Source organism: Balaenoptera physalus, assembly GCF_965194825.1.
Source record: "Balaenoptera physalus genome assembly, chromosome: 5".
NCBI classification, from domain to species: Eukaryota; Metazoa; Chordata; class Mammalia; order Artiodactyla; family Balaenopteridae; genus Balaenoptera; species Balaenoptera physalus.
In genome coordinates this window covers 28,800,869-28,827,997 of record NC_138884.1, presented here as the reverse complement: position 1 = coordinate 28,827,997, position 27,129 = coordinate 28,800,869, and the positions used below count along the sequence as shown (strand labels likewise).

General features: G+C 36.7%; 1 protein-coding gene across 10 annotated transcripts in view; it reads left to right on the top strand.

The window, feature by feature from the left end:
• The window catches only part of INPP4B (inositol polyphosphate-4-phosphatase type II B), a 750,879-nt gene that overhangs the window by 642,558 nt on the left and 81,192 nt on the right, over positions 1–27,129 (top strand). For all 10 annotated transcript variants that reach the window (XM_082463351.1, XM_082463352.1, XM_082463345.1 and 7 more), the window contains 4 exons: positions 17,727–17,899; positions 19,216–19,339; positions 20,412–20,529; positions 26,439–26,579. In XM_082463351.1, coding sequence (XP_082319477.1) covers positions 17,727–17,899; positions 19,216–19,339; positions 20,412–20,529; positions 26,439–26,579 — 556 coding nt within the window. The remainder of the gene's footprint in view (positions 1–17,726; positions 17,900–19,215; positions 19,340–20,411; positions 20,530–26,438; positions 26,580–27,129) is intronic.

Genomic DNA, 27,129 nt, shown 5'->3' with positions numbered 1-27,129 from the left:
GAAAGCTGTTTATCAAATTGCATCTCAGTTGTGTTTTCGGAACTGCTTGCAATGCTCGTTTTTGTTTTGTTTTTGCTACATAAAAGCCCTCTTGAAAGGAGAACAGTGTGTTCTTTTAAAGAGTCTGACATAGTTTAATCTACTTTTACACATTCCTCCAAAATTGTATTAGGAAGAAAAACAAGCATGTGAAAACGCTTAGAAACTTCGAAGAATCTCAGGACACAGTATCTCAAAATGGTTCCTGAAAAGAAGTCAATATGATAAAAATGTTCCTTGCCTTATTCTGAGGAGTGATTTTGTGAATTATTTCAAAAACATATAAGAAGTTTTAATTCTGTATAAGAAGAATGTATTTGTGTGTTATTCCAAAGACATATTTTCACAGCGTCTAGACTTTCATGGATATATGTATATGTACACACACACACAGATGCATGCATATGCATACACGTGTGGGTGCCTATGTCTCTGTAGATAGACACGCACACACACACACACACATAGAGAGAGAGGTATACTTTCAAATGTATGGCTTATTTTTTTAAAATTAATTAATTAATTAATTTATTTATTTATGGCTGTGTTGGGTCTTCGTTTCATGCGAGGGCTTTCTCTAGTTGTGGCGAGCGGGGGCCACTCCTCATCGCGGTGCGCGGGCCTCTCACTATCCCGGCCTCTCTTGTTGCGGAGCACAGGCTCCAGACGCGCAGGCTCAGTAATTGTGGCTCACGGGCCCAGTTGCTCCGCGGCATGTGGGATCCTCCCAGACCAGGGCTCGAACCCGTGTCCCCTGCATTGGCAGGCAGATTCTCAACCGCTGTGCCACCAGGGAAGCCCTGTATGGCTTATTGATTAGCAAACACGATAATTAAAAATTTCACTACAGTTGCATCCCTATAAATGGCTTCTTTTGTTAAAATTTTTCGTTAATTTAATGAATTTTGACAACAAAAACTAAGACAGATACCTGCATTTCTCTATGATAGTAAGAACTGCTCTTAGAGTGGTCCCAGCTAGATGCTTAAGTGTTTGGAAAGAAAAAAGTGTTGCCCTACCCTCTTCTTCCAAAATCTGCTTTTCCTTTTCCTTAAGGAAAATGAGTCGTAATAAAATGTGGATGCTTATCAAATTAAATTTGTTTTCTCCATTTGTTTTCCTGCTTTTTCATTACTCACATTTTCATCAGGAGTTTAATTACGGGAAACATCAATCTTTCGTCACCTGATTAACAGTAGAACCATTTCCAAATCACTTTTGTAAACAATGGCTTTCTAAAGTTCGCTTACTGTAGATGGTCCTAATCCTCTAGAGTACGTTTACATAGGTGGAAAGTTTACACTGGTGTTCTTTATGTTCTACTTGATCTAACTGTATATGGGGATTTTTAAACAATAATATCAGGTTTTTTTCTGCTTTTCTATAATGTTTTAAAAATAATATCAGTTTTATTAATGAAACTAGTCCAGGTCCATAACTTTACATGACTCAAAATGAAAGCCTGTCATAACTTATGTCAAAAGGAACTAGTATACTTCAGTTTTCTTTAATTGAATATTTATTGACCATCAGTGATGAGCCAGACACTGTGCTTTGCTCTGGAAAATGAGGTGAAGAAGCAGAATCCATTTTAGTGACTTGTTTTGTCCATTGATGGGTGTTCAAGGCATAATAATTTTTAGCGAGTAAGATTAAGAGATTAAGGGATACTGAATTTTGCCACATCTTTTTGTTTTCATGTTCCCCAAAACTTCTCATTGATGAGAATGGAGTTCCAAAGTATTTGAAATTATGCATTTATTCATATCTTATATTTTATCAGAAGATTGTATCTGTGCGATCAAAGTTTCCAGTTAAAAAGTAAAAATATTTGATAGATATATCATCTGTAAAATTAGATGAATCACCTTCATTTGAATGTAAAGCATTGTTTGGATATAGTCTAAAACCAGGTGGAATTTGCTCCCAAAGTAGAATTCACAACTTGATCAGCTTTGTAGATGGTTAGAGTCAAATTACAACACAGTGCCCTGTAACTGATTTTATTATTTCTATTTTATTATCCATGTTTATTTCATCCATTCTTTTTTGTGTTAGAAACATTTTTAGGACACAAGACACTATTTAAATGTGCAAAATGAAATCTATACTTTGGTCTGAAAATTATTCAATATAGTACTATCAAATAGTTCTAAGTTAAATCTTTTGTTAACATTTTATGTGTTAGACGATTGTGTGTAGTACGCATGTTTTGGCAAGGATAGTGGTACATAAAAGAGGATGCTTAACAAAGATAAATAGACGTCTTACAAATGAGTGTGTGCTCAAGTATACTTAAAATATATTATGGATGTTACTGCATATTTGGAGTGGGATTGATTAGCTCAGTCAGTTATTTAATAAAAACTTTTTATTAAATAATAAAACTAATAATGCTTATTATTCTTATTTTAATCTTCCTCTTAAGTTAGGGAAAAATCACTTTCAGTTTCTACCCATAAAACAATGCAGTAAAGGAATTAATACATAGTGGCTTTCTGAACTAATATAAAGCAAACAACCTAAAGTCACGTATTTACCTATACTACTCCCCCCAAACTATTGCAGACAAAGATATTTGAGATATACATTCACTAATGATATGTGCCTCAATTTACCTGTATTTTAAATTTTTATTAGAAATATTAATTTTTAAAATTTGAGAAGGAAAACATAGAATTGCATACGATTTTTATTTTATTTCCATCAGACATTTGAACATATCTTGTGTTTACACACACACACACACACACACACACACAGAGTAACCAAACTGGAGTGCACAATATAAATACAGATGTACTTCTTGATATCCTGCATGTCATTATATTATGAGTATTTCCTGATAAATATTCTCTGGAAATAATGAGATTATAATGACTATAAACTAATTCATCAGAAGAGAAACCATTATTTTAGATATTTAATTATTATAATAATGCTGCAATTAACATGTAAGCATCTTTGAATATGTAAATCTTTAACTACATCTCAGAAATTGTCCCCTAAGTTAGATTGCTACAAGTGGAATTATCTTGTAAGGAAGAGTTACCCCTTCTCTCCAATGTAGTTATTTATACAATTACTTGTTTATATCAGTGTGGACTTGTGAATAATTTTATTCTTTGGTTTATAAACCAATAGTGTTATTATTTATTTTGGGCTCCAGTTGTTCTAGAGTTCGCTCTTGGGAGCTCTCAGTGGCCTTTTGACAGCTTCTCCTGCTACAGGCTACATACTTTCTTACTTACTTTCTTACTTTTTTATTCACTCCCTTATTCTCTAGTATCATGAGGGACTTACTCTAGTCTGATCTGTATTTGCCCCAACTCTAGGTTCAGCTATTTTCCAGGGAAGCCTGGTTTCTTTTATTGGAGAATAGCGTTTAGAAACCAACATTTGGGTGGGTAGGGACATTTTGATGGTTCTTTGTAACAATAGGTACTCTTACCAGCAGTACCTGTAAACACTCTTTTAACTTCCCAGCCTTAAATATTTTCACTGATTTCATGCCATTTGGGGTGAAAAAATCATATTGTAATTTCTGATTATTTGTGACTTGACATTATATAACTTAATACTATATTTCAAAAAATTATTTTGGTAATTAAATCCATTTCTTCAATAGCACCAAATTTATCCCCAGCCCATAGCTGGGGTGGAAAATCATTACATTCTTTTCCTTTTATAGTTAATTAATAAATTGACTCTGTGTGATTTGAGTCATCTAGAGTTCATTGTTCTATATAAGGTGCTAAATACTGATAGAGATTTGTTGTCACATCATTTATTAGTGATTATTTTCCTCACATTTGATTAGTTTTTCCTTATAATTAAGTTCTGCAGATATTTTTAATCAATTTTAGTCAATACACTAACTTTGATCAATTTCTGATCAAATAATCAGTGGATTTGGTCAAATTTTGTTCACGTGCTTTTAACTATTGTGTTTTATATTGGGATACTTTTTTTTTTTTTTTTTTAATTTATTTTTTGCTGCATTGGGTCTCTTCTGCTGCGCGCGGGCTTTCTCTAGTTGCGGCGAGCGGGGGCTATTCTTCGTTGTGGTGTGCGGGCTTCTCATTGTAGTGGCTTCTCTTGTTGTGGGGCATGGGCTCTAGGCTTGTGGGCTTCAGTAGTTGCTGCACACAGGCTCAGTAGTTGTGGCTCGCAGGCTCTAGAGCGCAGGCTCAGTAACTGTGGTGCACGGGCTTAGTTGCTCCACGGCATGTGGGATCTTCCCAGATCAGGGCTAGAACCCATGTCCCCTGCATTGGCAGTGGATTCTCAACCACTGCGTCACCAGGGAAGCCCTGGTATACATTTTGAAATCTCATAATTAACCTTTAGACAGTCAGTTTTTCTTTCTTTACCATCATTTTATTTTTACATTATAACCATAATTGGTGTTTCTTTGTTGGTTAAACAGATGGTCTTCTGAATTGTTGCTACATTTATTCACTTTTTTATGTTCCTCTATAACCTGCAGATATTTCTCTTTTCAAGTTGCAGATTTTTCTTTTTACACTGTATCAGTTTAATAATGTTTTAAACCTGTAGTTTTGAAGGTTTTTTTTGTTTGTTTTAGATCCAGGATTTGGCAGTATATCTTACTTCATAAATTTCGGACTTACTACAATAGTGCTGAGAGAAATAAAACTTTCTCTACTGTTCTGAGCACAAATAATAGATTAACTGTTCCAAACTGTTCCAAACTCCCATGGCTTATATATATTCATATATTTTCTTAATAAAAAGATTGTCCTTTTATTTTTTTGTACACTTAATCATACTTATAAGCATCTTCTGTATGTGTAGTACCACATGCTTTCAATTGCATAATAAATTGAGGACTCAACGATAAAACCAGTGAATTTAGAATCTTAGATTTTGATGTGCCCTTAAGGATTATGTAATTAAACCTCCTAAATTATGTTAAGACGCTTATCTGTAGTATCTGCCAATTTTCCCCTAGCCTGTGATACACATCTCCACTGATAGAAAACCTTTTTTTATGTCCTAAAATGGCATACTCCAGATGTTGATCTAAATATGTTTTCTTTAATTTTACCCGCTAGCCCAGATCTAATCATTTGCAACAAACGGAACAAATTTACTTTCCTTTTTGCACATTATAGCCTAACATATCTGAAAGCAACCATCATGTTATTTTTTGAATTGCCACTGTTTTGGTCATTTTTCAAAGGTTTAGCATCAAGTGCAGAGTAACACAGGAGGACCACTTGTCTACTTTTAGATGCTATTCTCTTATTGATATCTAAGTTTACATTTGCTATTTTGACAGTCGTATCTTACTATTAACTTCATTGAAATCCATAAACCGTGCTAAACTGGACCTATCCTTCAGGCTTCTCAAAATTCAAGTAATATTTAAGCACCACTCTGTGCTAGACATTGTGAAATATTAGGAGCACAAGGAGATTAAAACACAGTCTATCTCAATTCTCCTGAAGAGATTGATGTCTAAACCCACAACAGTAATATAGTACACTTTTGAGTACATGCTAATAAATACCTGTTTCTTTCATCCATCATATCTACTGCCTTACTCAGGTTTATTTTATTCACATCTTGGAAACATTTCCTGTCCATTCGTAGAAGTAATAGATAATAATGATGGGAAAACAGAGATAAATATGTATCCTTGAGGCATATTACTAAAAAGAATTGTATGCATTGGAATACGCTTGTTAATCTCTACTCTTTGGGGATGAGTGTTGATCTGGCTGTGTATTGACCCATTTGTGTTATTGCATGGCCTGTACTTCTCTGTCTTTCACGCAAGTGTCATGAAGTGCCCTGTGAAAGGCCAAATACCCTACGTCATTGAATACGTTTTTCTAATCTACCCAGCTGTAAGCCCTATCAAAAATGAGATGAAGTTCCTGTGCCATAATTTTCCCAAATGAGCCCATGCTGGCTTCAAGTCATCACTGCTTCCTCATACAAAGGAGATAAACATCCCTGGAGATCACAGAATTAGTTCACGTACCACTGGTTAGTTTCATGTTCCTTGATTCTCACGTTCTTCCCCAATTCATAATTTTCTTCTAACTTGAAGGCACATGACTTGGGATCTGAGAATTTATTTTTCCCCCACATCTTTTACTTTATCGCTGCCTGCCTCCAGTTAACACAATTGTCTGGTAACTACCAAGAATTTATCAGTAATTTATCACCAATTATCCATGACTAGCAAATGCCAAAGATCAGTCGTCTGAAAAATTCCCCCCCATACTCCAAATAGGGACAAATCCAAGGTTTTAGCAAATCACATTTTTTAGCAAATCTTTTTTCCTATCTTTATCTTTGGTTGGCCAGAGTATCTATCTTCCTAATACACCTGAAATAATTAATGAATAGAACAATTAATCAGTTGACACAATTATATCTAAATGTATCTAAAACAGTTCATGGCATTAAGCCTTATGGAAGAGACTTACCAAATACATGTTAGTTGGAAGACAAAGAGGAAGATCCTTTCATTCAATTGATAGATATTATTTGAGCATCTATTCTATGCCAGGCACTGTATCTAGAAACACATTCAGTCATGGTCGTATTCTTGCAGTCTGGTGGGTGAGCAACTTGTATTTGAAAGGAGATACACAGAGATTTTTTCAAAGACAGCATCTACAAGATAAAGAAAGTGGAAGAGGAAGTATCCATTTGGGAGTCTTCAGCAGATAGATAGATGAAACTGGATAAATGAAAAGAGAAAGAATAGGAAAAAATGAGCACAATCCCTACTACAGAGCCTTGGGGTGTGGAGATCGCCCTCAGCTGAGGAGTAGGAAGCACCAAGGGATGAAAATCAAATGCAACTTGGAGACCAAACGAGGGAAAAGAGAGGAAATAGTCACCTTAATAGTTAAAACTGACTGCACTCACATTTCTGTGACATGCACTTTGCTAAGCTTTCCATCCCTGCCTCCCTTCCTTCTCATAGCAAGCCTATAGGGGAGGTTCTGTTTTTATCCCCATTTTATGGGTGAGGAAGTTAAGCAGTGCTTCTAAGGTCGCAGAGCTGGTAGGCGTCTGAGCGAGGATTCACATCCAGGCAGAGTGATCCCTGATTGAATTTGTCAAAAAGAACTGGGTCTGCAGAATAACTGTTGGACAAGGAATGCTTAAATTTTAAGAGCAGTTTTGCATGTGTGTTTACTTGCCTTTATGTTTGCTCTTTATATCTTGATGAATGATTTGCCAGGTACTCATAGCTAATGCTTCACTTGTTGGTTATGTTTTCTCCTTATCTTACAAGGCCCTAAATTCCCAGACTCTCACTTGCCTCTTCAAGTGCTTTGCCATCTTCTTCATGTCACCCTACCTCATCCTTCCTGATCCAGCCACACTGGACTCTTTGGAGAGCTCACCTTGTGCTTTTCAATGCCAGGCTTTCAAAGGTTTGCCCATCTCTACTGTCCACAGGCTCAGTCTTCACATCTTCTAGGGCACCTTTTCTGATCTTTCAGACCAGAGTTGGCACGACAAGCGGGGGACCACTTGCAAGTGCACAGAATTCCTCAGTCAGCAGGACCCTTTGCTCTGGGTTTAATGCTCTGTGGTCACCATCTTGCCTTTTTTAATAGTGTTAGCTTTGTGTTGTAAATAAATAATGGGCAAAGAAGGCTATGCCTGGGACTTGGAGACTTGATTCATCTCCAGTTCTGTCTCCCTGGTTCTCCAGTGCCTGCCTAGCTTCCCCATCCTTGTCCAGTCCAGTGACCATCTCCCATTCCCACCCTCACCTGCTAAGGGACCTGGGCGTGAGTGCTGGAGAGTCAGGGTCAGTCTGGGTGCCTTTGAAGCTCTGCACACAAGCATTCCCATGCCCAAAGGACTATGACATGAAAGAGTAAATAGAAATCACCATGACAGGGCTTCCCTGGTGGTGCAGTGGTTGAGAATCTGCCTGCCAATGCAGGGGACACGGGTTCGAGCCCTGGTCTGGGAAGATCCCACATGCCGCGGAGCGGCTGGGCCCGTGAGCCACAATTACTGAGCCTGCGTGTCTGGAGCCTGTGCTCCGCAACAAGAGAGGCCGCGATAGTGAGAGGCCCGCGCACCGCGATGAAGAGTGGCCCCCGCTCGCCGCAACTAGAGAAAGCCCTCGCACAGAAACGAAGACCCAACACAGCCATAAATAAATAAATTAATTAATTAAAAAAAAAAAAAAAGAAATCACCATGACAGGCCGAGAGGGATACCACTGAGGAAGAAAGAAAAAAAGCTTGTTTACTGCTTTTTGAACAAAAGTCTCACAATTTTATTTTTCATTGGATTCTGCACATGATGGAATCATGCTTTCTACAAGGGTTGTAAGTACAAAGGCCCACAGTCATCGTGCAGGGTAACATGAATGAGTCAGGTGAAATTGATGGACACTGGAGCAAACTAGGAAGTAAATGTCCCTACAAAGAGGGCCACCACTACAGCTCTAGCCAATCATTCCCATGGGGGAATCTGGACCTAAAGTTACCATATCTTCTGATTTTTCAAGTGACGCTGAATTTTTATATAAAATATCCCAATTTTTAAAAGGTTGATAATAGATTTTTAAAAATTATTACAATGTGAGGAAGGCCAAATAAAATACATTTGAGGGCCAAATGAAGCTGTTCATGGGCCACTAGTTTGCAGCCTCTGTATCTCTGATTTATTGGTAATGCTGTTTTAAATGTTATTTCCCCTACTAGTCTTGGCTCTGTGAGAAAATATGCCAAGTATTTTTGATTTGCTCTTGAATCTCCAGAGCCTAACATGATTCTTGGCAAGTAGAGTCCAACGCGTAGTCACCTTGATCTATAACTGCTACCAGACAAGAAATGCTTAGGTTTTCTTGGTATTATTGACTGTCTTCAGTGTACGTGCATATTTATGCATACATGCTTCAAAATCATCATATCCTCGGAACTTGCGCTTAACATTCCTTAATATTCCTGGAGTCCATGAATTTCTACACATGAATGTTTAGAATTCCATTGGGAAAGAAACATCAATGAATGAGGCTTTTTTAAACTCATAGGTCAGCAGGTGAGACAACTTTTAAAATACACTTACAAGTTAAAATTAAAACTTGGTAAAAAATAAAAGATAACACAGAGATTTTTATTATAAACTTAGAATTCCAATAATAATTGTACCCTATGACATTGTCGAACATTTAGTCTTATCAGAAAATTAATGTTGTTTCCCTTAAAAATTGTGCCGTGAATTATGATGTAACAAAACAACACTTGACCCAGAGCCAAGATACTTGGCAAGTCCACAGTTTACTAATTTGGCTGCATGACCTTCGGCACATTGCTTAAATTCTCTGGACCTCACTTTCTTTGTTGGTAAAATACAGATCATCTCCAAATTTTTAAGGTCTCTTCCAGTTCTGAAGTTTTACGATAATAAAGATGTCACATTATTTTTAAAGTGATTTTTTTTCTTTCAGTCATTCAACATATTTTAGTTGAGCATCTACTATACAGGCACTATTCTAGACACTGGGATACAATAATGAACAAAACATACAAAACACCTGACATCCTGAAGTTTGTATTCATTTTACGTCTCTTGACATAAAAAAGTAACATAAGAAATAAGGGCATTACCTAATATGTTAACAGTGACAAATGCTGTGGAAAAATATAGAGCGAAGTAAAAAGGTTTTGGAATATTGTTGAAGTTTAGTAGTCAGTGCAAGCTTCACTGAGAAGTTGATGTTTGAACAAAGAAACAAGGAGGTAAGGAAGTGAGCCATGTGGATACCTGGGGTATGGATATTTGAGGCATTGAAAACAACTAATGCAAAAACCTTGAGGCATAAGTATGCCTTCCATGATCAGGAAACAGCAAAGAAGCTGGTTTGGTTTGAACAGAGTAAGTGAAGAGGAGAGAGTAGAAGATGAATTTAGAGGTAACTTGTTGGGGGAAGGATTATGCAGGGTCTTTGTATTGACTTTGGCTATTACTCTGAGAAAATCGAGAGGTAATTGGAGGGTTTTGAGCAGAGGATTAACCTGATTTGACTTAGATTTTAACATCCAGGCTGTTATGTTGAGATTAGACTGTAGATGGAAAAAGTAGAACCAGGTATAGACCAGTTAGAATCCAATAGTTAGAATCCAATAGAATCCAATCCTAGAGCATAATTCTTTAGGTGAGACATGATGGTGGCCTGGACTAATAAGAAAGCACAGTGGAGATGATGAAAGTTAGCTGGGCTCTGTACTTACTTTGAAGGTGGTGCCAACAGAGTTTTCTGATGGTTTGGATGGGAGATTGAGAAAAAAGGGAGGAGTCAAGAATCATTGGACAACTTTTGGCCTGTGCAACTGGAACGATGGGTGGCCGTGGTCTGGTTGGGGAGGGCTCTGGATAGAACAAGTTTTGTGGTCAGGAACAGAAACATGTTCACTTTGAACATGTTAAGTTTACATGGAAATATCAAGTATGCAGTTAGATATAAAAATCTGAAATTCAGGAGAGAGGTTTAGATAAATGATCTAAATTTGGGAATTGCCACCATATAGATGGTACTTAAAGCCATGAAACTGAATAATGTCAGCAAAGAATTGAGTGTTCAGAGAAGAGGGAAATGACCTACAGATTACAAATGGGGACAGCTCCATGTTAACAAGTGAGGAGCCAACATCAGAGTTGGATAAGGAGTGCCCACTGGTTTAGGAGTGACCACTAAGCATGATATCCTGAAATCCAGGGTTAGAAAGTGTTCCATGAAGGAGTGATCAACATGCCCAATGCTGCTGGTAGGTCAAGTGAAATGACGACTGAGAATTGACTGGTTTGGCAACGTGGAAGCCACTGGTGACATTGATGAGAGTAGCTTTACTAGAATAGATAGGGATTAAAGCCCCAGTGAAGAGTATTAAGAGGGAAAGGAAGAAAAGGAACTGGAGACAGCATGTATGGACAACTCTTTAAGGACTTTCACTGTGAAAGGAAGCAGAAGAAATAGAGTGGAAGCTATAGCGCGAAGTAGGGTCAAGAGAGGGTTATTTTTTAAAGATGGGAGATAACCGTGTGTGTGCTAATGGGAATGATCCAGTAACAAAGGAAATATTGATGATGTCAGAGGCAGGGGAGAGAATTGCTTGAGTGATACTCTTCAGTAGTGAGAGGGGGTGAGACCTGCTGTGCGGATAGAAGAGCTGGTCTTAGCCGTAGAACAAATAGTCATCCGCAGAAATAGGAGAGAAGGAAGAGCATAAGAAATAAGTGCTGGTGAGTGGACAGACATTGGGTCACGTGTCGAAATGACTTTATATTTGTTTCCATCTTTTTAAAGATAGTAGCTAACAATTTGGGGTGGCTTAATATGTGCTAAAACTTGTTTTTAAGATACTGCCTTTCTTATTTCACTCTTGCAACACTCATAGGAGTAATTCCACACATTTAATGGATGAAGAAGTAGAGAGTTGAAGTTACCTGTGCACTTTCATGCCAAGTCTAGTGGCAGCGCCTGGATTCCAGCCCTGGTGGTCTGAGTTGAGAGCCTGTCACCTCAACCACGATGCTGCACTGCTTCTGTTCTTTCCAGGAAAAAGCATCTCTAATCTTAACTCTGTACAGATAATTTTTTGCTATCACCCTTTGAGCAAAATGTTAAGTTTTATCAGACACAAATTAGCGGTATTATGAGATAACTTCATGAAAATCAATCCCATCGGTATCTCTTAAAAGTTTACTATGGAATTGTACCTTATGCAGAAATCAAGAATTGCCAAGTATTCATAATTACAATTGAAATATTTAGCGTTCTCATAAATCTGATGATACTCACTCCCACAGAGAAACTGGGATAGGCAAAGAAAAAAGATTCATATCTCCCATGTGGGAACCGTGGGGCATATAACTATGGAATAGAGTGAGAAATGGTACTGTTTATGTTATGTTTGGTTACTTGCCTACTTACTCAGCACTTATAAGTTGAATCTGTTTACATGAGGCTTTGTTGGATTTGTAGAAATAATTTTTCAAAGGGTGCACTGTATTCCACTGGCCTTGAACTTTACTGGCCTTGAACTACTACACTCACCTAGTTCACTGCAGGGTAGATATGTATCTCCCTTTCCCCTCTGGGTGCCTGTGCTCTAATCAGGCTTTCATCAACTCAATATCCACCATCCCTCTTTTCTCAATCTTAGATACTGGACAAAATTTAAATGACAAGAGCTGTCTGATGTAGATGTATTGGTGATTTTAGGTTGCTCAATGACCTATGACCTATGCACTTATTCTTAAAAGCTCAGTGTGTTTGTAGGTCAGAGTCCTGAGGTTACAGATTCTTTTAGGCCAAAAGGCAAAATAAGCTCAAGGAATGTGAATATGTGACTCTTCCTGGTCCAGCGTAAACTCTGATTCAAAACTTTTGTGCTACAACCAATGCAGAACTTTTTTGATTAATGGATTTAGTTCCTGGAAACTGTCTTAGCAGAATTTACTTAAGGCTTTCAACTTTGTGCTATGAAATGAGAAGTTTAAGCAGGATATCAGGTGATGCATTTCCTTTGCTGTTTTTCTAAGAGCAAGACTGGAAAGTTTTATGACATTGTTCTCAGACTGGCAGGACTTAAACAAATAAGGTTCCCTTGACGTGAGAAGAGTTGCCTTTGTTCTTCTCCTAGCAGTCTGTCGAGTTGAGCCGTGCACTCATTTCTCATACAACTGGAAGGTGCCAAGATCAATCACTTACCTTGGACCATAGTTCACTGGACCCTACGATGATAACATTTGAAGATACACGTTTGTCCTTTGTGTGAATACCCTTGGAGCCTTTAAGACTGCTCCTACCCGATGCAAAGGAAGGTACCACATTTATATGTGATCTTCCTCCCAGGCTTCTCGTTAACCTTGCCCTACCTGATACCCATTATTTCTAGATTTGGCCTTGCTTCTTAGCTTTTGGCTCTCTGCTCATCCATACTCTGCCCCTTCCTTTTTCTCTCCCCACCCCTACTTATTCCATTGCCTATGCCTACCACGGTGACTGCCCACCTGGTTTTCCATTGGTTTTTCCTATGGCTTCAGGCTCCACACTTACTTCGCCTTTATTCCTGCCTTTTCCTTGTCCTTAAAAGACAGAGGGGCACATAGGTAGCCATCTCTGGGTTGACGGAGGACATAGGCTCTTCAAAACCAACAAGGACTCTATGGGCAGGGATATGATATACCCACTCCCAAGCCCCAACCTTGAACTCACTGCCAGTTCTGTGCTACCTGAGGTTTGGGCATCCTATAAAAACCCTGTCAGCTGTGGGATGGGTCTCTGTTCCTCTCAGAACGTTGGAAATTTTATCACCCTCCTTAAAGGCCATTCTAATTGCTTGGCTCCACAGTTCATCATCTTCTTAACTTAGGCGAATCCTAAGAGCCAGGCTCATTTCTTCTCTTATCTCCTTGCATAAAGTTTAACGGGCATGCAAGCTGTGAGCTTTTCTTCCCCCCCCCCATGTCTAAAAAGTGGTGATAACAAAAATAACAATGTCTACAAGCTTCCGTGAAGTTCATTATCTTAAAAGAGAGAAGGAGACCAAGCCCCTGAGAAGAAAGTGGCTCAGAAATTGGAAAGAAAGCATTATGCTCTGCTACTGTTGGTTGGTATTTGGCTCTTTTATTTTTCTCCTGAGCAACCTAAGAGCCATTGAGCTCAGAGGACGTGAACACCCTGTACAGGAAATAGATGGTGTGTGGAGGAGGTGAGGGGGGACGCCCGGCAGTCGTTCTTTGAATTCTTCAGTGAATTCACTTGAATACGTTAGAGAAACGAGTAAAGGGCTGGAAGACAGGCTCTGCTTGGATGCCTTCCAACACACTTCACAAAGCTCAGGAAAAGCTCAGCAAAGCCACACGCATTTTATGCTTTCCTGAGGAAAGACTCTGCTTCTTGGTCTCAGGGTTAAGGAGTTTCAGCAAGTTTTTATAGAGACACTAGAACATTCTCTTCACATTTTCCTCTGTCACTAAAAGGAGCCCAGGGGATAGAATCAGCGATGTGGGCACTTAAGTGCCTGCTGGGCCAGTTGGATTCTGTGAGAGGTGTAGGTGCAGTGACTATATTGTGGTGAGCCCTTAACTACCCTGCGTCCTTGTATATCAGGAGTGTGTGTGTGTGTGTGTGTGTGTGTGTGTGTGTGTGTGTGTGTGTGTGTAAAATCTCAGTTGGAATGTGAGGAAACTAAACTCAGAAGAGTGGATGTGTGCATTTCAAGATTTCTTCCTTGGATTAGAAAATACAGAACGAACACCATCTTTATCCCCTCTCGGAAAATGGTTTTCCCATCAGGACAAAATAAACCCCATGTAAATTGTAAGTATGGAGAGACAGGAAGCTAAGAGGGATATGACAGTGGTCTCAAGACTGTCAGGGGCTACCGCTTTTTTTGTTGTTCCCAAAAATATTTTTAAAGAGAAAACTGAAGCATTTCTTTTGCCTTTGTGAGAGTGATTTGGAATGCTCATAGGAGCAAAAAGGCTGTTTATGAACTGACTACTTTGGCCTTTCTTTGGCCTGTCACACCCCATTGTGTTTATTTCAGAACCTGAGATTTACACTGGGTGAATATTAAGAGGGAACAAAACCTGAAGCCATCACAATTTGCATTTGCCAGTGAGGTTTTCCTTTATCTGCTGAACTTCAATTGGTTTTATTCTAGAAAAAAAAAATGTATTTTTAGCTTTCTCAAGTATGCTTCTTTATAGGAAGCTTATTACTATCTTTAAGCCGTTCTACCTTGCTCACCAACTTGCAAATTTTCTCATTCATCATTAATGTTTTCTTATATTGTCATTTTCCTTAACTTTTAGCCATAAAAAAGTATATATAATTATAATAAACAGAGACACTGGAATATTGCTAGTGTCAGACAAATACCTAACAACACTCCTAGATTTAGAATTTCAGTGTATTTATTTATTTTTCCAGGTCCTCAGTTTTATTCTAGAAGGACTAGAAATCAGGTGATCTCTCTGTTTCTTTTTTAATGTCATTGTAATTTCTGATTGAGTCAAATGGTTAAATAAGTGTGAAGATAGGTTTAGAAGTGAGTAAAGAAATTATCCTGATGCTAATGAAGAAATCTGTGAAGATTCCTGTTTTAAAGATCTTCAAGAAAACCATCAGCTATATTTAATTGGACCTGTCACTTAGTATCTTCCAAGGGAAAAAAATTAAGTTAATTTTCCATTTTCTAATAGAAAGAGCTTATTACACTTTTGGCCAGGTTTTTGACCACTTGACACAGGAGAGTAGGATGTAAAGTGCCCAGACAACATGTACCTGCTGTTTGGGAACTATGCAAGTATATAAAAGAGTATAAATCAGTTACCTGAATGGAGTAAGTGACCAAGTAGTTCTACTTCAGCCTGATAAAACAGCGCCACCTACTGCACACAGGCTTTATTTTATGCTGGAGAATTCTTCAGTAGAAATTCATCTCTGCAGACCTCAGCACAAAATAGGTTTTCAGTCTGTTATTTTAAGATCTACATCTGGGTCAATTTATTGAGATATTTGTTTGTGTGTGTGTGTGTGTGTGTGTGTGTGTGTGTGTGCACATTCATATTGAGAACAATAATTAAATAAGAGAGTAGGAGAGAATGGGAGATAAAAGAATGTAAATATGATAACAATAGGAATATCCAATATTCCTTCTTGGTGTCTACTGATGTGTCTTTTATTCTGAAAATAAGTCTAATGTACCTCCTTTTGCCCTTTTTACAGCTACTAATGATGTAAAAATCAAGTCACCGAATGCCTGTTTCACTTGAACCACTGTTCATATCTCATCCTAGGCTGCCCACAGTGATTCCTTTATTAAATGATTACAGATTTAATAGGCCTTCATTGAATTCCCCTTTCTCTAGTGTTTTTTTTATTCCTATCATAACACTTAATTCTACAATATTTTAAAATAATAACTCCTAATATTCCTAATGTATTTTGCATTATAGCATCACATAAGCATTTACATGGAGTATTAACAGGAGCACATGTTTTTATTGAGTTGGGGCCATTAATTATCCTTTCACCCATTTTGGTTTATTTCATCTAATCTATTTCACCACAACATAAAATAAGTAAGTGACAATAGATATGGTACAATAGTGATTACGATTCTTTTCATCACTACCTATAACTCTTTCAAGGTTTTAACTGATTATTGACCTTTCACATCAGTCACTTTTGTAAACTGAGAAGGTCATACCACTTCAGATCTTAATTCATAATTAATTTTTCAGCATTCGCTCGTTTCTTTTCAAGCATATTTGTATTTTTCCCACTACTGTTAATTTATTTATATATTAATGGAATAGCACACTGTCTGGAATTTATAATGTTTGACATTTGTCAGGGGTTTGATTTCCAAATAAACTGAAATAGAATATAACTTGTTTCTATTTCACATGCCAAAGTCATAATTATATAATTGAAACATGTTAAATTTCTAGACATACAAAAAGCACAGATGGTTTCAATTTTGTATCCTGATTTGAAGGAAAGCTATTTGAATTCCAAATATTGTCAAAAATTTGATTTTCTTTTACATGTCTATATTTTAAAAGACTTTTGTTATATTTACTATAACTTTACTCATTCAATTAAAAACTGAATATCTGCTATGCTAGCTTCTGGAGATTCAGTGATTAAAGCAGAAATTTCTCACCCTCAGTGAACTCCCTTTCTTGCAGAACAGCATGGATTGTTCTAGAACAGTAAGAGCAAGGAGCTGGATGCAAACTTTTAGTAAACAGGGATGGGGGGAGGAGGGGATTAAGGGGAAAATCAAGAAGACTTCCTGGAAGAGAGAAACCCTGAACTGAGTCTGCAGAGAGGATAAAGTGTTTGTCAGGAAGATATGTAGGGGGAAGGTGCTCCAGGATTGGAGATAGGATTTGCAAAGACACTGAGATGAGAGGGAACAGGTTTGGGGAAATCCGTGTTGTTCAGCTCACCTGGGACTCAAGGCTGCAAGTGAAAAAGTTCTGAGAGATGAGACTGAACACGTAGGCAGAGGTCAGATAATGCAGGGTCTGTCATGCTTTGGGACTTTGTTCTGAATGTTTTGGTGTCTTTAAAATAGTTTTAGTTAAGGAAGCAAAAGAGTGAGTGATGGGATTCAAACTGATTAGAAAGCCCCCTCTAGCAAGTCTGTTGAGAAAGGATTCGAGTAGAATATGACTGGAGGAAGAGGGGTCAGTTATGGAGCGGAATAGAAAGTGGTCCGAAGGAGATGGATAAATGATGATGGGAGTGGGCAAGGGGGAAGATGAGTGTTTGATGGCTTACTATGGTGGTAGAACTGATTTAATGACCCAGTAAATGTGGAGACTGTAGAAGAAGTCCAGGAAATTGTTTCCAGCATAGGAAGAGTTTGGTGGCACCATCCACTAAGATACAGGCTATGCACAGATCAGAGATGAGTAGGGAGGAGAAGACTTCTACTATTAATGAGTTAGATACACCCAAGTGGGTGGCTGGTAGTAGACACCCGGCGTTCGGAGGAGAGATTGGAATCAGAGATCTTTAAATCTAATCTTTGTGACTCCTTAATAATGTGTAGAACTTCACTGAAAAAATAAATAAATTGGTTCTATCCTCCAAGACCTTCCTTCATCTATCCCGCTGTTCTTATGCCCCATCCATCCCGCAGAGGACTGGTATGAACAGTTGTACCCCCTCATCCTTACCCTGAAGGACTGCATGGGAGAAGTGGTGAATCGAGCCAAGCAGTCCCTGACGTTCGTGCTCCTTCAGGAGCTTGCCTACAGCCTTCCCCAATGTTTGATGCTGACGCTGAGAAGAGACGTCGTCTTCAGCCAAGCCGTAGGTGCCTCTTGATCCTGTGAGCCCAGCACAGTGATGGGTTGTCAAATAGTATCCTTGGTGAAGATAGATGTATTTTTTTTGACAGTTTTCTTTTTTTTTAATCTTTTTATTTTATATTGGCATATAGTTGATTAACAATGTTGTGATAGTTTCAGGTGTACAGCGATGTGATTCAGTTATACATACACGTATATCTATTCTTTTGCAAATTCTTTTCCCATTGAAGTTGTTACATAATTTTGAGCAGAGTTTCCTGTGCTATACCATAGGTCCTTTGGCAGTTTTCTTTTTAAAGGGATTCTTTTCTTAAAGTTTAGTACCCAGTTTTTCTTACTCATAATGAATACAAGCCGAATGGAAACAGTGTCTGAGACCTGAAGTATTTATTTCAGCAAAGAGGTGGCCAAGTCTCTGAAATGTCCGTGCTGTTTCACAGGACAGAGAGTCTGTGAAGGAAAGGGTCCCCCCTCCTGTCCTCATGTTATGCCCAGGGCTCTCCACACTGTGCACAGTGCGGATGGCAGCCAGGACTGGCAAAAGGGATCTGTTTGCAAACCCTTATTTATACAGCTCCCTCATGAATCCCAGGACAGGACTTCAGAATGATCTCTTTTTTGGTGTTTATAAAATAAATTCACCAGGCCATAGTCTTGAATGGGAGGTTTGACAGGACCACCTCCTTTGTCTACACCCAACCCTAGCCCATGACACCAAGGTTGGCCTCCATCACAATGGCTGTGCTCCTTTTCCCCTCCTGCCTCCACCACCATGATTGAGTTTTATAGACAGACACGTGGAAGGAAAGAGACAGAAGCCTCTCCTTCTAAACCTTCCACACAAAGGGAATGTTTTACCCAAAATATCTCTTGTCGCCCCGATTTCATGCATGACCCAGTAGCAAACGGAGCTAAGTGTCAGGCATTATGATCTACCTTATACACATTTCTCCATTGTGTCCTTTCAACGACTCTGCAAAATGAGAACTATTATCTCTATTTTCCGTGTGCAAAAAAATAAGAACAGAAAGATTTGGAAGTGTTAAATAACTTTTTATGGTTTTACTGCTTAGAAATGGGAGATGCAGATTCTGAGTCCATGGTCTTTCCCATTTCACAATGCTGCCCTCCCCAAGCCAAACTAGAGTAAATGCAGTCAACGGATTTCAAAATGGATATATAAATAGTTATAATTTTGTTACACATACTTGAAAATTTCTGATTATGTCTGTGATGTCTCAAAGACTTATATATTTTTAAATTAAAGTTTGCTGACCCCAGTAATTTCTTCAATGATTTTTTTTTTTTTTTTTTTAGCTTGCCGGATTGGTGTGTGGTTTTATCATCAAATTGCACACAAGTTTGTATGACCCTGGCTTCCTTGAGCAGCTCCACACGGTGGGATTGATAGTACAATATGAAGGACTGCTAAGTACATATAGTAAGTATTGCTTTAGTCCATGTTAAAACAATATTCCTATTCATAAAGATATGTGATCCATAGATTCTTCAGTTAAACATAAAAATGAGTAGTAAATCTTGCTTGCATCAAGCATTAGAGAAAGAATGTAATTTTTAGTTCTTTGTATTCATTTTCCTTGCCACTGTGCTTTTACTCTCATTATGTTTTGAAAATGGAATTATAGATTATTTCACAGTGGAGTCCTGAGCAGCCATCTGGCTTTTTAAATAAAGGCTTTTGCCAACCTAGTTTCAGTGACTGGATTTTTAAAGTCCCAACTCTGTAATGTCTAGAGCTGCCCTGTTCAATACATAGGTTGGTGTGGCAGTTGAGCACTTGAAATGTATCTAGTCCAAATCAGTAAGTACTCAACGTGCACACCAGGTTTCAAAGACTAGTGAAAAAAGAGTTTATATTAATAATTAATGAATAATTAATCATAGTATATTGATTTACAGCTGAAATGTTATTTTAGAACTATCAGGCTAAAGGAAAACAGATTATTAAAGTTAATTTCACCTTTTAAAATTTTACTCTTTAAAAAGATGATTACCAGGAAATTTAAAATTATATATGTGGCTCGCGTTATATTTCTGTTGTGCAGGACTGATCTAGAATCTTATTTAGTTACCTCCTTCTTAGGCTTTATTTGTCAGTGTATTAAGATATAAAACTAGCATGAGCTTGGGTCAGTGACCTTCAATTCAGCCATCTCTATTATTTCTAGAAATCAAATGTCAGTCCTGCCAAGGGAAAGAAGTCTGCACGATACTTTGTGCCATAAAAGAATTAAAACTTCTCTCTAACCTTCCGGCAAAGGCATTCCTCTTTCCTTCCCTCAAAGGGTATGTGGACAGCTGGAGTCTATTTAAATGGTTCTTGTTTCACGGATGAAAACCTTCAGACTCAGGAAAACGTATTGAGAATGGATTCACTGCCTTCAGAAACTCATCCACTAAACTGTTAGAACAAATTCCAGCAGGGAGGTGGAGTACAAAGTGACTTTCTTCAAATAGTATGTTTGTAACTAGGTTCCTTTGCCCTTGTTTAGGTGAGGAAATTGGAATGCTGGAGGACATGGCCGTTGGTATTTCAGATTTGAAGAAAGTCGCTTTTAAAATAACTGAAGCCACATCCAATGATGTCTTGCCAGTTATAACAGGAAGGCGGTAAGTGGTGTTCATTTCCTAAACCAAGCTTTGTTAGATATTTTTAATTAACCCCTGACAAAGGAGCCAGGGAAAATTAAGGTTTGGTTTGGAAATGTTTCTTTTGTTCTCTTTTCCTTTTTGGTGAAAAATAAATGTAGATGACATGACAGGGGAAGATCTTGAAAAACCCATAAAAGTCTCATGAATGTTTGTAAATTGTACTATAGTGAGGTAAGTAGGGTAAGGTTCCCCTATGAAATATGAGAAATTCAAAATAATAGCAGGCATGAGAAAAACATTTTTCTCTTTATTACTATCTAATCTAAAGCTCTGGATGTTTTTACTTTTGCTGGAATCATTCGGTTAGTAGTGTCGTAATTCTTGAGATGACTTGGTATTAAATTCTTGGTATTAAAAGCAGCAACATTTTAGAAAAGGTGTATTCCTATGTCAGGGGCACATACCACCATTTTTCTTAATTAGTTTTGACAATTCACTGCCAGACTGAGATTTCTGAGAATGGTTTTAAATAAATAGTTTTGAAGGTTAGTGTATGATGGGCAAAATATTAGAAATAATTAAGAAAAATGATGTTATGTAGAATAGACCTCTAATAGAAGAATTACATCCCAAGGGCAAATTATTTTAATCAGAAGTCCTCCAAATTTTAACCATTCTGGCATTAACACTTTTAAGTGCTGCATGAGGATATTTGAAATTTGAAACAGTCTCAGATCACAGTGAAAAAAACATGAATTTACTAAAGAGAGAGCCCTTTTCATGCTAGAGAGAGATGGAGAAGAGACTAAAGTATAAAAGTTCACACTAAACTTGTTTTCTTATCTATAGTAAACATATAATTACTTAAAATTTTGTGTGAAGGATGCCCAGAAACACATGGTTGAATGAAAGGTAACTGTTTCTTATACATAAAGAAAAAAACACATCCTCGTAAAACTAAATATTTCATCTGCAGACTAATGCTTAATTTGCCATTCATTGGAAGAAAGAGGAATAAAATTGCTCATACACACACCTAGAAAATAGTACCACTTTGTATTACTGTGAAGATTATTATAAAAAGTGGAAAACTGATACTTTTATCACAATTTATAAGGGAAGCTTACCAGGCCATTTGATATAGACAGAGTACGGATGCTTTTTCTGAGGGAGTTCTTTAGGCTGTATCTAAATTCAAAAGCTATCATACAGTTGGGAGTGAGACTTCTGGAGTAGCAAAGTGAACAGCTTGGAAAATCCTCTTTCCAGAAAGCAACATTACCATTGGATAGAATTTTCTAAAACAACCAGCTTACGACTAAGGACTTAATTTGCACACACACAAATTTAGGAGTAATTATTCGTGAAAAACTAGTGAATATTGGATAAGTCAGTTGGAGTGTGTGGTGTTTTTGCCAGGAGTTGCTCCCATCACCCCCAGCTCTGTCAGCACAGTTTCACTAGGGCGAAGCAGGCCATGAAAACCAACAGTCTCCTACCAGAGGGGGTTGACTTGATTTGCACCAGAGAAGAGAAAAAAGCATACTCCTGAAAACTTGTTAGAAACAGTGGTGATTAGATAACAATTCCATTCACACTAGCATGAAAAGTAATAACTACATCAGACTAAATTTAGCAAAGCTTTCTAACAGTTGTACACAGAACACATAAAATAAGCTTAGAGAAATTAATAAGATCCAGTAAATGGAAAGACAGTACATGTTCACAGATTAGAATGCTCAATATTGTTTAGATGGCAATTCTCCATGAATTGATCTATAGATTCAATGCAATCACCGTCTAAAGCTTGGCAGGAATTGGCAAGCTAAACCTAAAATTTATATGAAACTGCAAAGGATCCAGAATACCAAAAAACAATTCTATGGAAGAAGAACAAAGTTGGAGAATTTTACTTATTGATTTAAAAAGTTAATATAAAACTACAATAATCTAGGCTGTATAGTACTGGCATAAGTATATATATATATATCTACTTATACATAAGTAGATATATATATATATATATATATATATATATATATATATATACATACATATATATGTAGATCAATGGAACAAAATTTAAAGTCCAGATATAAACTATTATCTTTAAGTTCAATGGCTTTTCAACAAAGGTGCCAAAGCAATTCAATGGAGAATGGAGAGTCTCTTCAAAAAATGTTTCTTTGACAATAGATTATCTATGTGAAGAAAGAATTTAGAACATCAATTGAGATCATACACAAAAATTAACTCACAATGGATCATAGGTCTAACTATAAGAGCTAAAACTATGAAACTTCTAGGAGAAAATTTTTGTAAGTTAATTTAGGTAAAGAGCTCTTAGATATGACTCAAAAATCTAGATTCATAAAATAAATGATTTGATAAATAGGATTTAATAAAAATTATAAACTTTTAAGCATCAAAAATACCATTAAGTAATGAATAGACAAGCCATAGATTGGGAGAAAATATATGCAAATCATATATCTGATAAAAGACTTGTATTCAGAGTATAAAAAGAAATCTTACAACTCAATCATGAAAGAAAAAAATCTAATTTAAAAATGGACAGAAAATTTGAATAGATATTTTGCCAAATAAGATATATGAATGGCTTATATGCACATGAAAACATACTCGAATAATTAGTCATTAGGAGACTGCAAATTAAAACCGGAATTAGATACCACTTCACTCACAGTAGAATCGTCGTAATTAAAAAGTCAGGCAGTAACAAGTGTTGGCAAGGATATGGAAAATGTGGACTCCTCCTTCATTACTTGTGGTGCTGCCACTTTGGAAACAGTTGGGCAGTTGCTTAAAAAGTTAAACTTAAAATTGCTATATGACTCTTCAGTACATACCCAAGAGGAAATAAAACCATATGTCCACACAAAAACCATATGTCCACACAAAACTAGCAGCATTATTCAGAACAGCCAAAATCATAAAGTAATCTGAGTGTTCATCAACTTGAATGCATAGACAAAATGTGGTATAGCTATACAATAGAACACTATTCAGCATGCTACTAAGGCATGCCACAACATATGTGACTTCAAAGTCATGCTAAATGAAAAAAGCTAGACACAAAAGACTGCATATTGTATGATTTCACTTATATTAAATATGTAGAAAAGTAAAACCTGTAGAGACAGAAATAGATCAGTGGCTTCCTGGGGCTGGCAGTGGGGTTGGGGTTTGAATCAAACAGGCACGAGGGATTTTTTTAAGATGATGGAAATGTCCTGAAACTGGATTATGGTCATGATTGCACAACTCTATAAATTTGCTAAAACTCTGAATTATACACTTAAAACGATGAGTCTATGTCAATTATATTTTAATAGAGATGACAAAATGTTATCATATAGAAAGTCCAGAAATAAACCTACACACTTATGGTCATTAAAACTACTACAAAGGAGGCAAGAATATAGAATGGAGAAAAGATAGTCTGTTTAATAAGTGGTGCTGGGAAAATTGGGCAGCTGCATGTAAAAGAATGAAATTAGAACATTCGTTGAGTTTACAAAAATAAACTCAAAATGGATTAAAGACCTAAATGTAAGACTGGATACTATAAAACTACTAGAGGAAAACATAGGGCAGAACACTCTTGACATAAATTGCAATATTTTTTTGGATCCGTCCCCTAGAGTAATGAAAACAAAAGCAAAAATAAACAAATGGGACCTAATTAAACTTAAAGGCTTTTGCACAGCAAAGGAAACCATAAACAAAACAAAAAGACAACAAACAGAATGGGAGAAAATATTTGCAAATGATGCAACTGAGAAGGGATTAATTTCCAAAATATACAAACAGTTCGTACAGCTCAATATCAAAAAAAAAAAACAATCAAAAAATGGGCAGTAGACCTAAATAGACATTTCTCCAGAGAAGACATACAGATGGCCAACAGGTACATGAAAAGATGCTCAGCATTGCTAACTATTAGAGAGATATAGATCAAAACTGCAATGAGGTATCACCTCACAACCAGTCAGAATGGCCATCATCAAAAAGTCTACAAATAATAAATGCTAGAGAGGGTGTGGAGAAAAGGGAACCCTCCTACACTACTGGTGGGAATATAAATTGGTGCAGCCACTATGGAGAACAGTATGGAGGTTCCTTAAAAAACTAAAAGTAGAGTTATCATATGATCCAGCAAGCCCACTCCTGAGCATATCTCTGGAAAAAAAATGAAACCTCTAATTCAAAAAGATACATGCACCCCAATGTTCATAGCAGCAGTATTTGCAGCAACCAAGACCTGGAAGCAACCTAAATGCCCATTGACAGATGAATGAATAAGGAAGATGTGGTACATATATACACTGGAATATTAACCATAAAAAAGAATGAAATAATGCTATTTGCAGCAACATGGATGGACCTAGAAATGATCATACTAAGTGAAGTAAGTCAGACAAAGACAAATATCACATGATATCACTTATATGTGGAATCAAAAATAAATGATACAAATGAACTTATTTACAAAACAGAAATAGACTCACAGACATAGAAAACAAACTTACGATTACCAAACGGGAAAGGGGTGGGGGGTAAATTGGGAGTATGGAATTAACAGATACACACTACTATATAAAAAATAAAGAGCATTGACCTACTGTATAGCACAGGGAACTATTCAGTATCTTGTAATAACCTATAATGGAAAAAATCTGAAAAAGAATAATCACTTTGCTGTACACCTGAAGCACAACATTGTATATCAGCTATACTTCAATTAAAAAAAAATTTATCATAAAGAATGTGTATAATGCTTTACCTTCAGAGAAATCTTTAAATGCAGGCTTGGCTCATTGAATCTTCTCATATTCCTGAAAATTTTGAAATAAACAAACATCAGCCTTCTGTTAGCCAGGTTATTGTAAAGGGCACTGAGAGCAATTTAAAAAAGAAAAATAAAGTGTCCATCCTCTGAGGGTAGTGCTAACATCCCTGCTTGCTGGATTGATGGTATTTCCAGATTCTCTAGTTCAAAGCTGAGGTAAGAAACAAGTCTCACTGTCAAGTATCCAGAGTACATATCAGTATTATTCTACTAGAGAAACTGAAAAGATTTTCACAGAGACTCTCTAATTGTCCTGTTCTTCATTACCCTATACACATATTACAACACCAGCACTCTATATAGTTCAGGAAACACATGGATTTTCCTAAATTCCAGGTGAAACTTGACATTTCTTTAATCAATTCACACTGGATCAGAAGACATCAAGTTTCAGAATCTACAAGCAGCTATTCTTATTGACCCTATTTTGTGAATCCTAATTTAAATTTTCAACACTAAACATTAGGGGTAATTTTTAATGGAAATTTCCAAAGAAAAAATGCTCTGGTGATATGTTAATGTTGCAAAATGATCAGGAAAGCCGAAAGGTTACATCTTAAATAATGAAACCATTACATTTCCATCAGGTCATCACAAACGAAGGTTCATCAAATAATAACAATTAGGCCATGCTAAAAAATGTGTAAATGATTTGGTTCATTAGTTTCACTATATTAAAAAATCCATCATTAAATTGCTTCTCTTATTCTTGAGACTGGGTTTTTAAATAATTAAATCAAGAAAACAAATATTGAAGCTCTTATGCACATGGCCCTTTTATACGAAGATGCACTAAATATTCTTCCTTTCCTACAAAAAACTCAGAGTAATGGAGGTAAATGTAAATGACTCTTTATGCCAAGTAATTTAATAGTGAAGTGAATGAAATGATTATCAAATGAATTAATAAAAGAAAATAAGCAGATAGAAGCCAAAAACCTAAATCACTGCTATATTCCAACTGTTTTATTGTTTCTTCCCTATGAATCTAAAGTAACATAAAATTGAATGAAATAAAGCAATGCTGCTTGTCTTTGCCCTCCTCTTTCTCCAGTGAACATTATGTGGTGGAGGTGAAGCTTCCAAGGAGAATGTTTGAGTCCCTGCCTCTACAGATTAAAGAAGGACAATTGCTTCATGTGTATCCAGTACTTTTTAATGTTGGAATCAATGAACAGCAAACTCTTGCTGAGAGGTAAGCTTCAGATATGAGGTCGGTACTTGAATTTTTTGTTTAATTGTTATGGATATGCTGAGTAATTCCACATGTTCCTGCACAGAGAAATTAGATTCATGGGTAACATTTTCCTTTTCATCAGTACCAAGTTATTTGATATGGCAAGCAGAATTATTCATATTTAAGGATTCCTGGCCCACATCAGATTTAAATATGGCAAAATAACAAGGAAAATATTGGTGTCAATACCAAAATATTCACATGGATTAACTTTCTTCATGTTCCCAATTACCTACGTGTGTGTATCAACTTTTAGAATTTTTTGTGCTTATATGTATTTCAACATTGTAAACTCTGCTAATTGTGTCCAAATTTTCTGGACCTAATAAAACACGCTATTTTTTCCTTTTGTTTTATTTACTAAAATAATTTTTTTAATTTATTCAAAAAACATTTTTTAATTTTTAAAATTTATTTAAATAATTTTTAAAATTTATTTACTAAAATAATTGTTATTGGAGGATGACAACACATCTTTTCATAATAATTTGCTCAGTTAAATGACAGA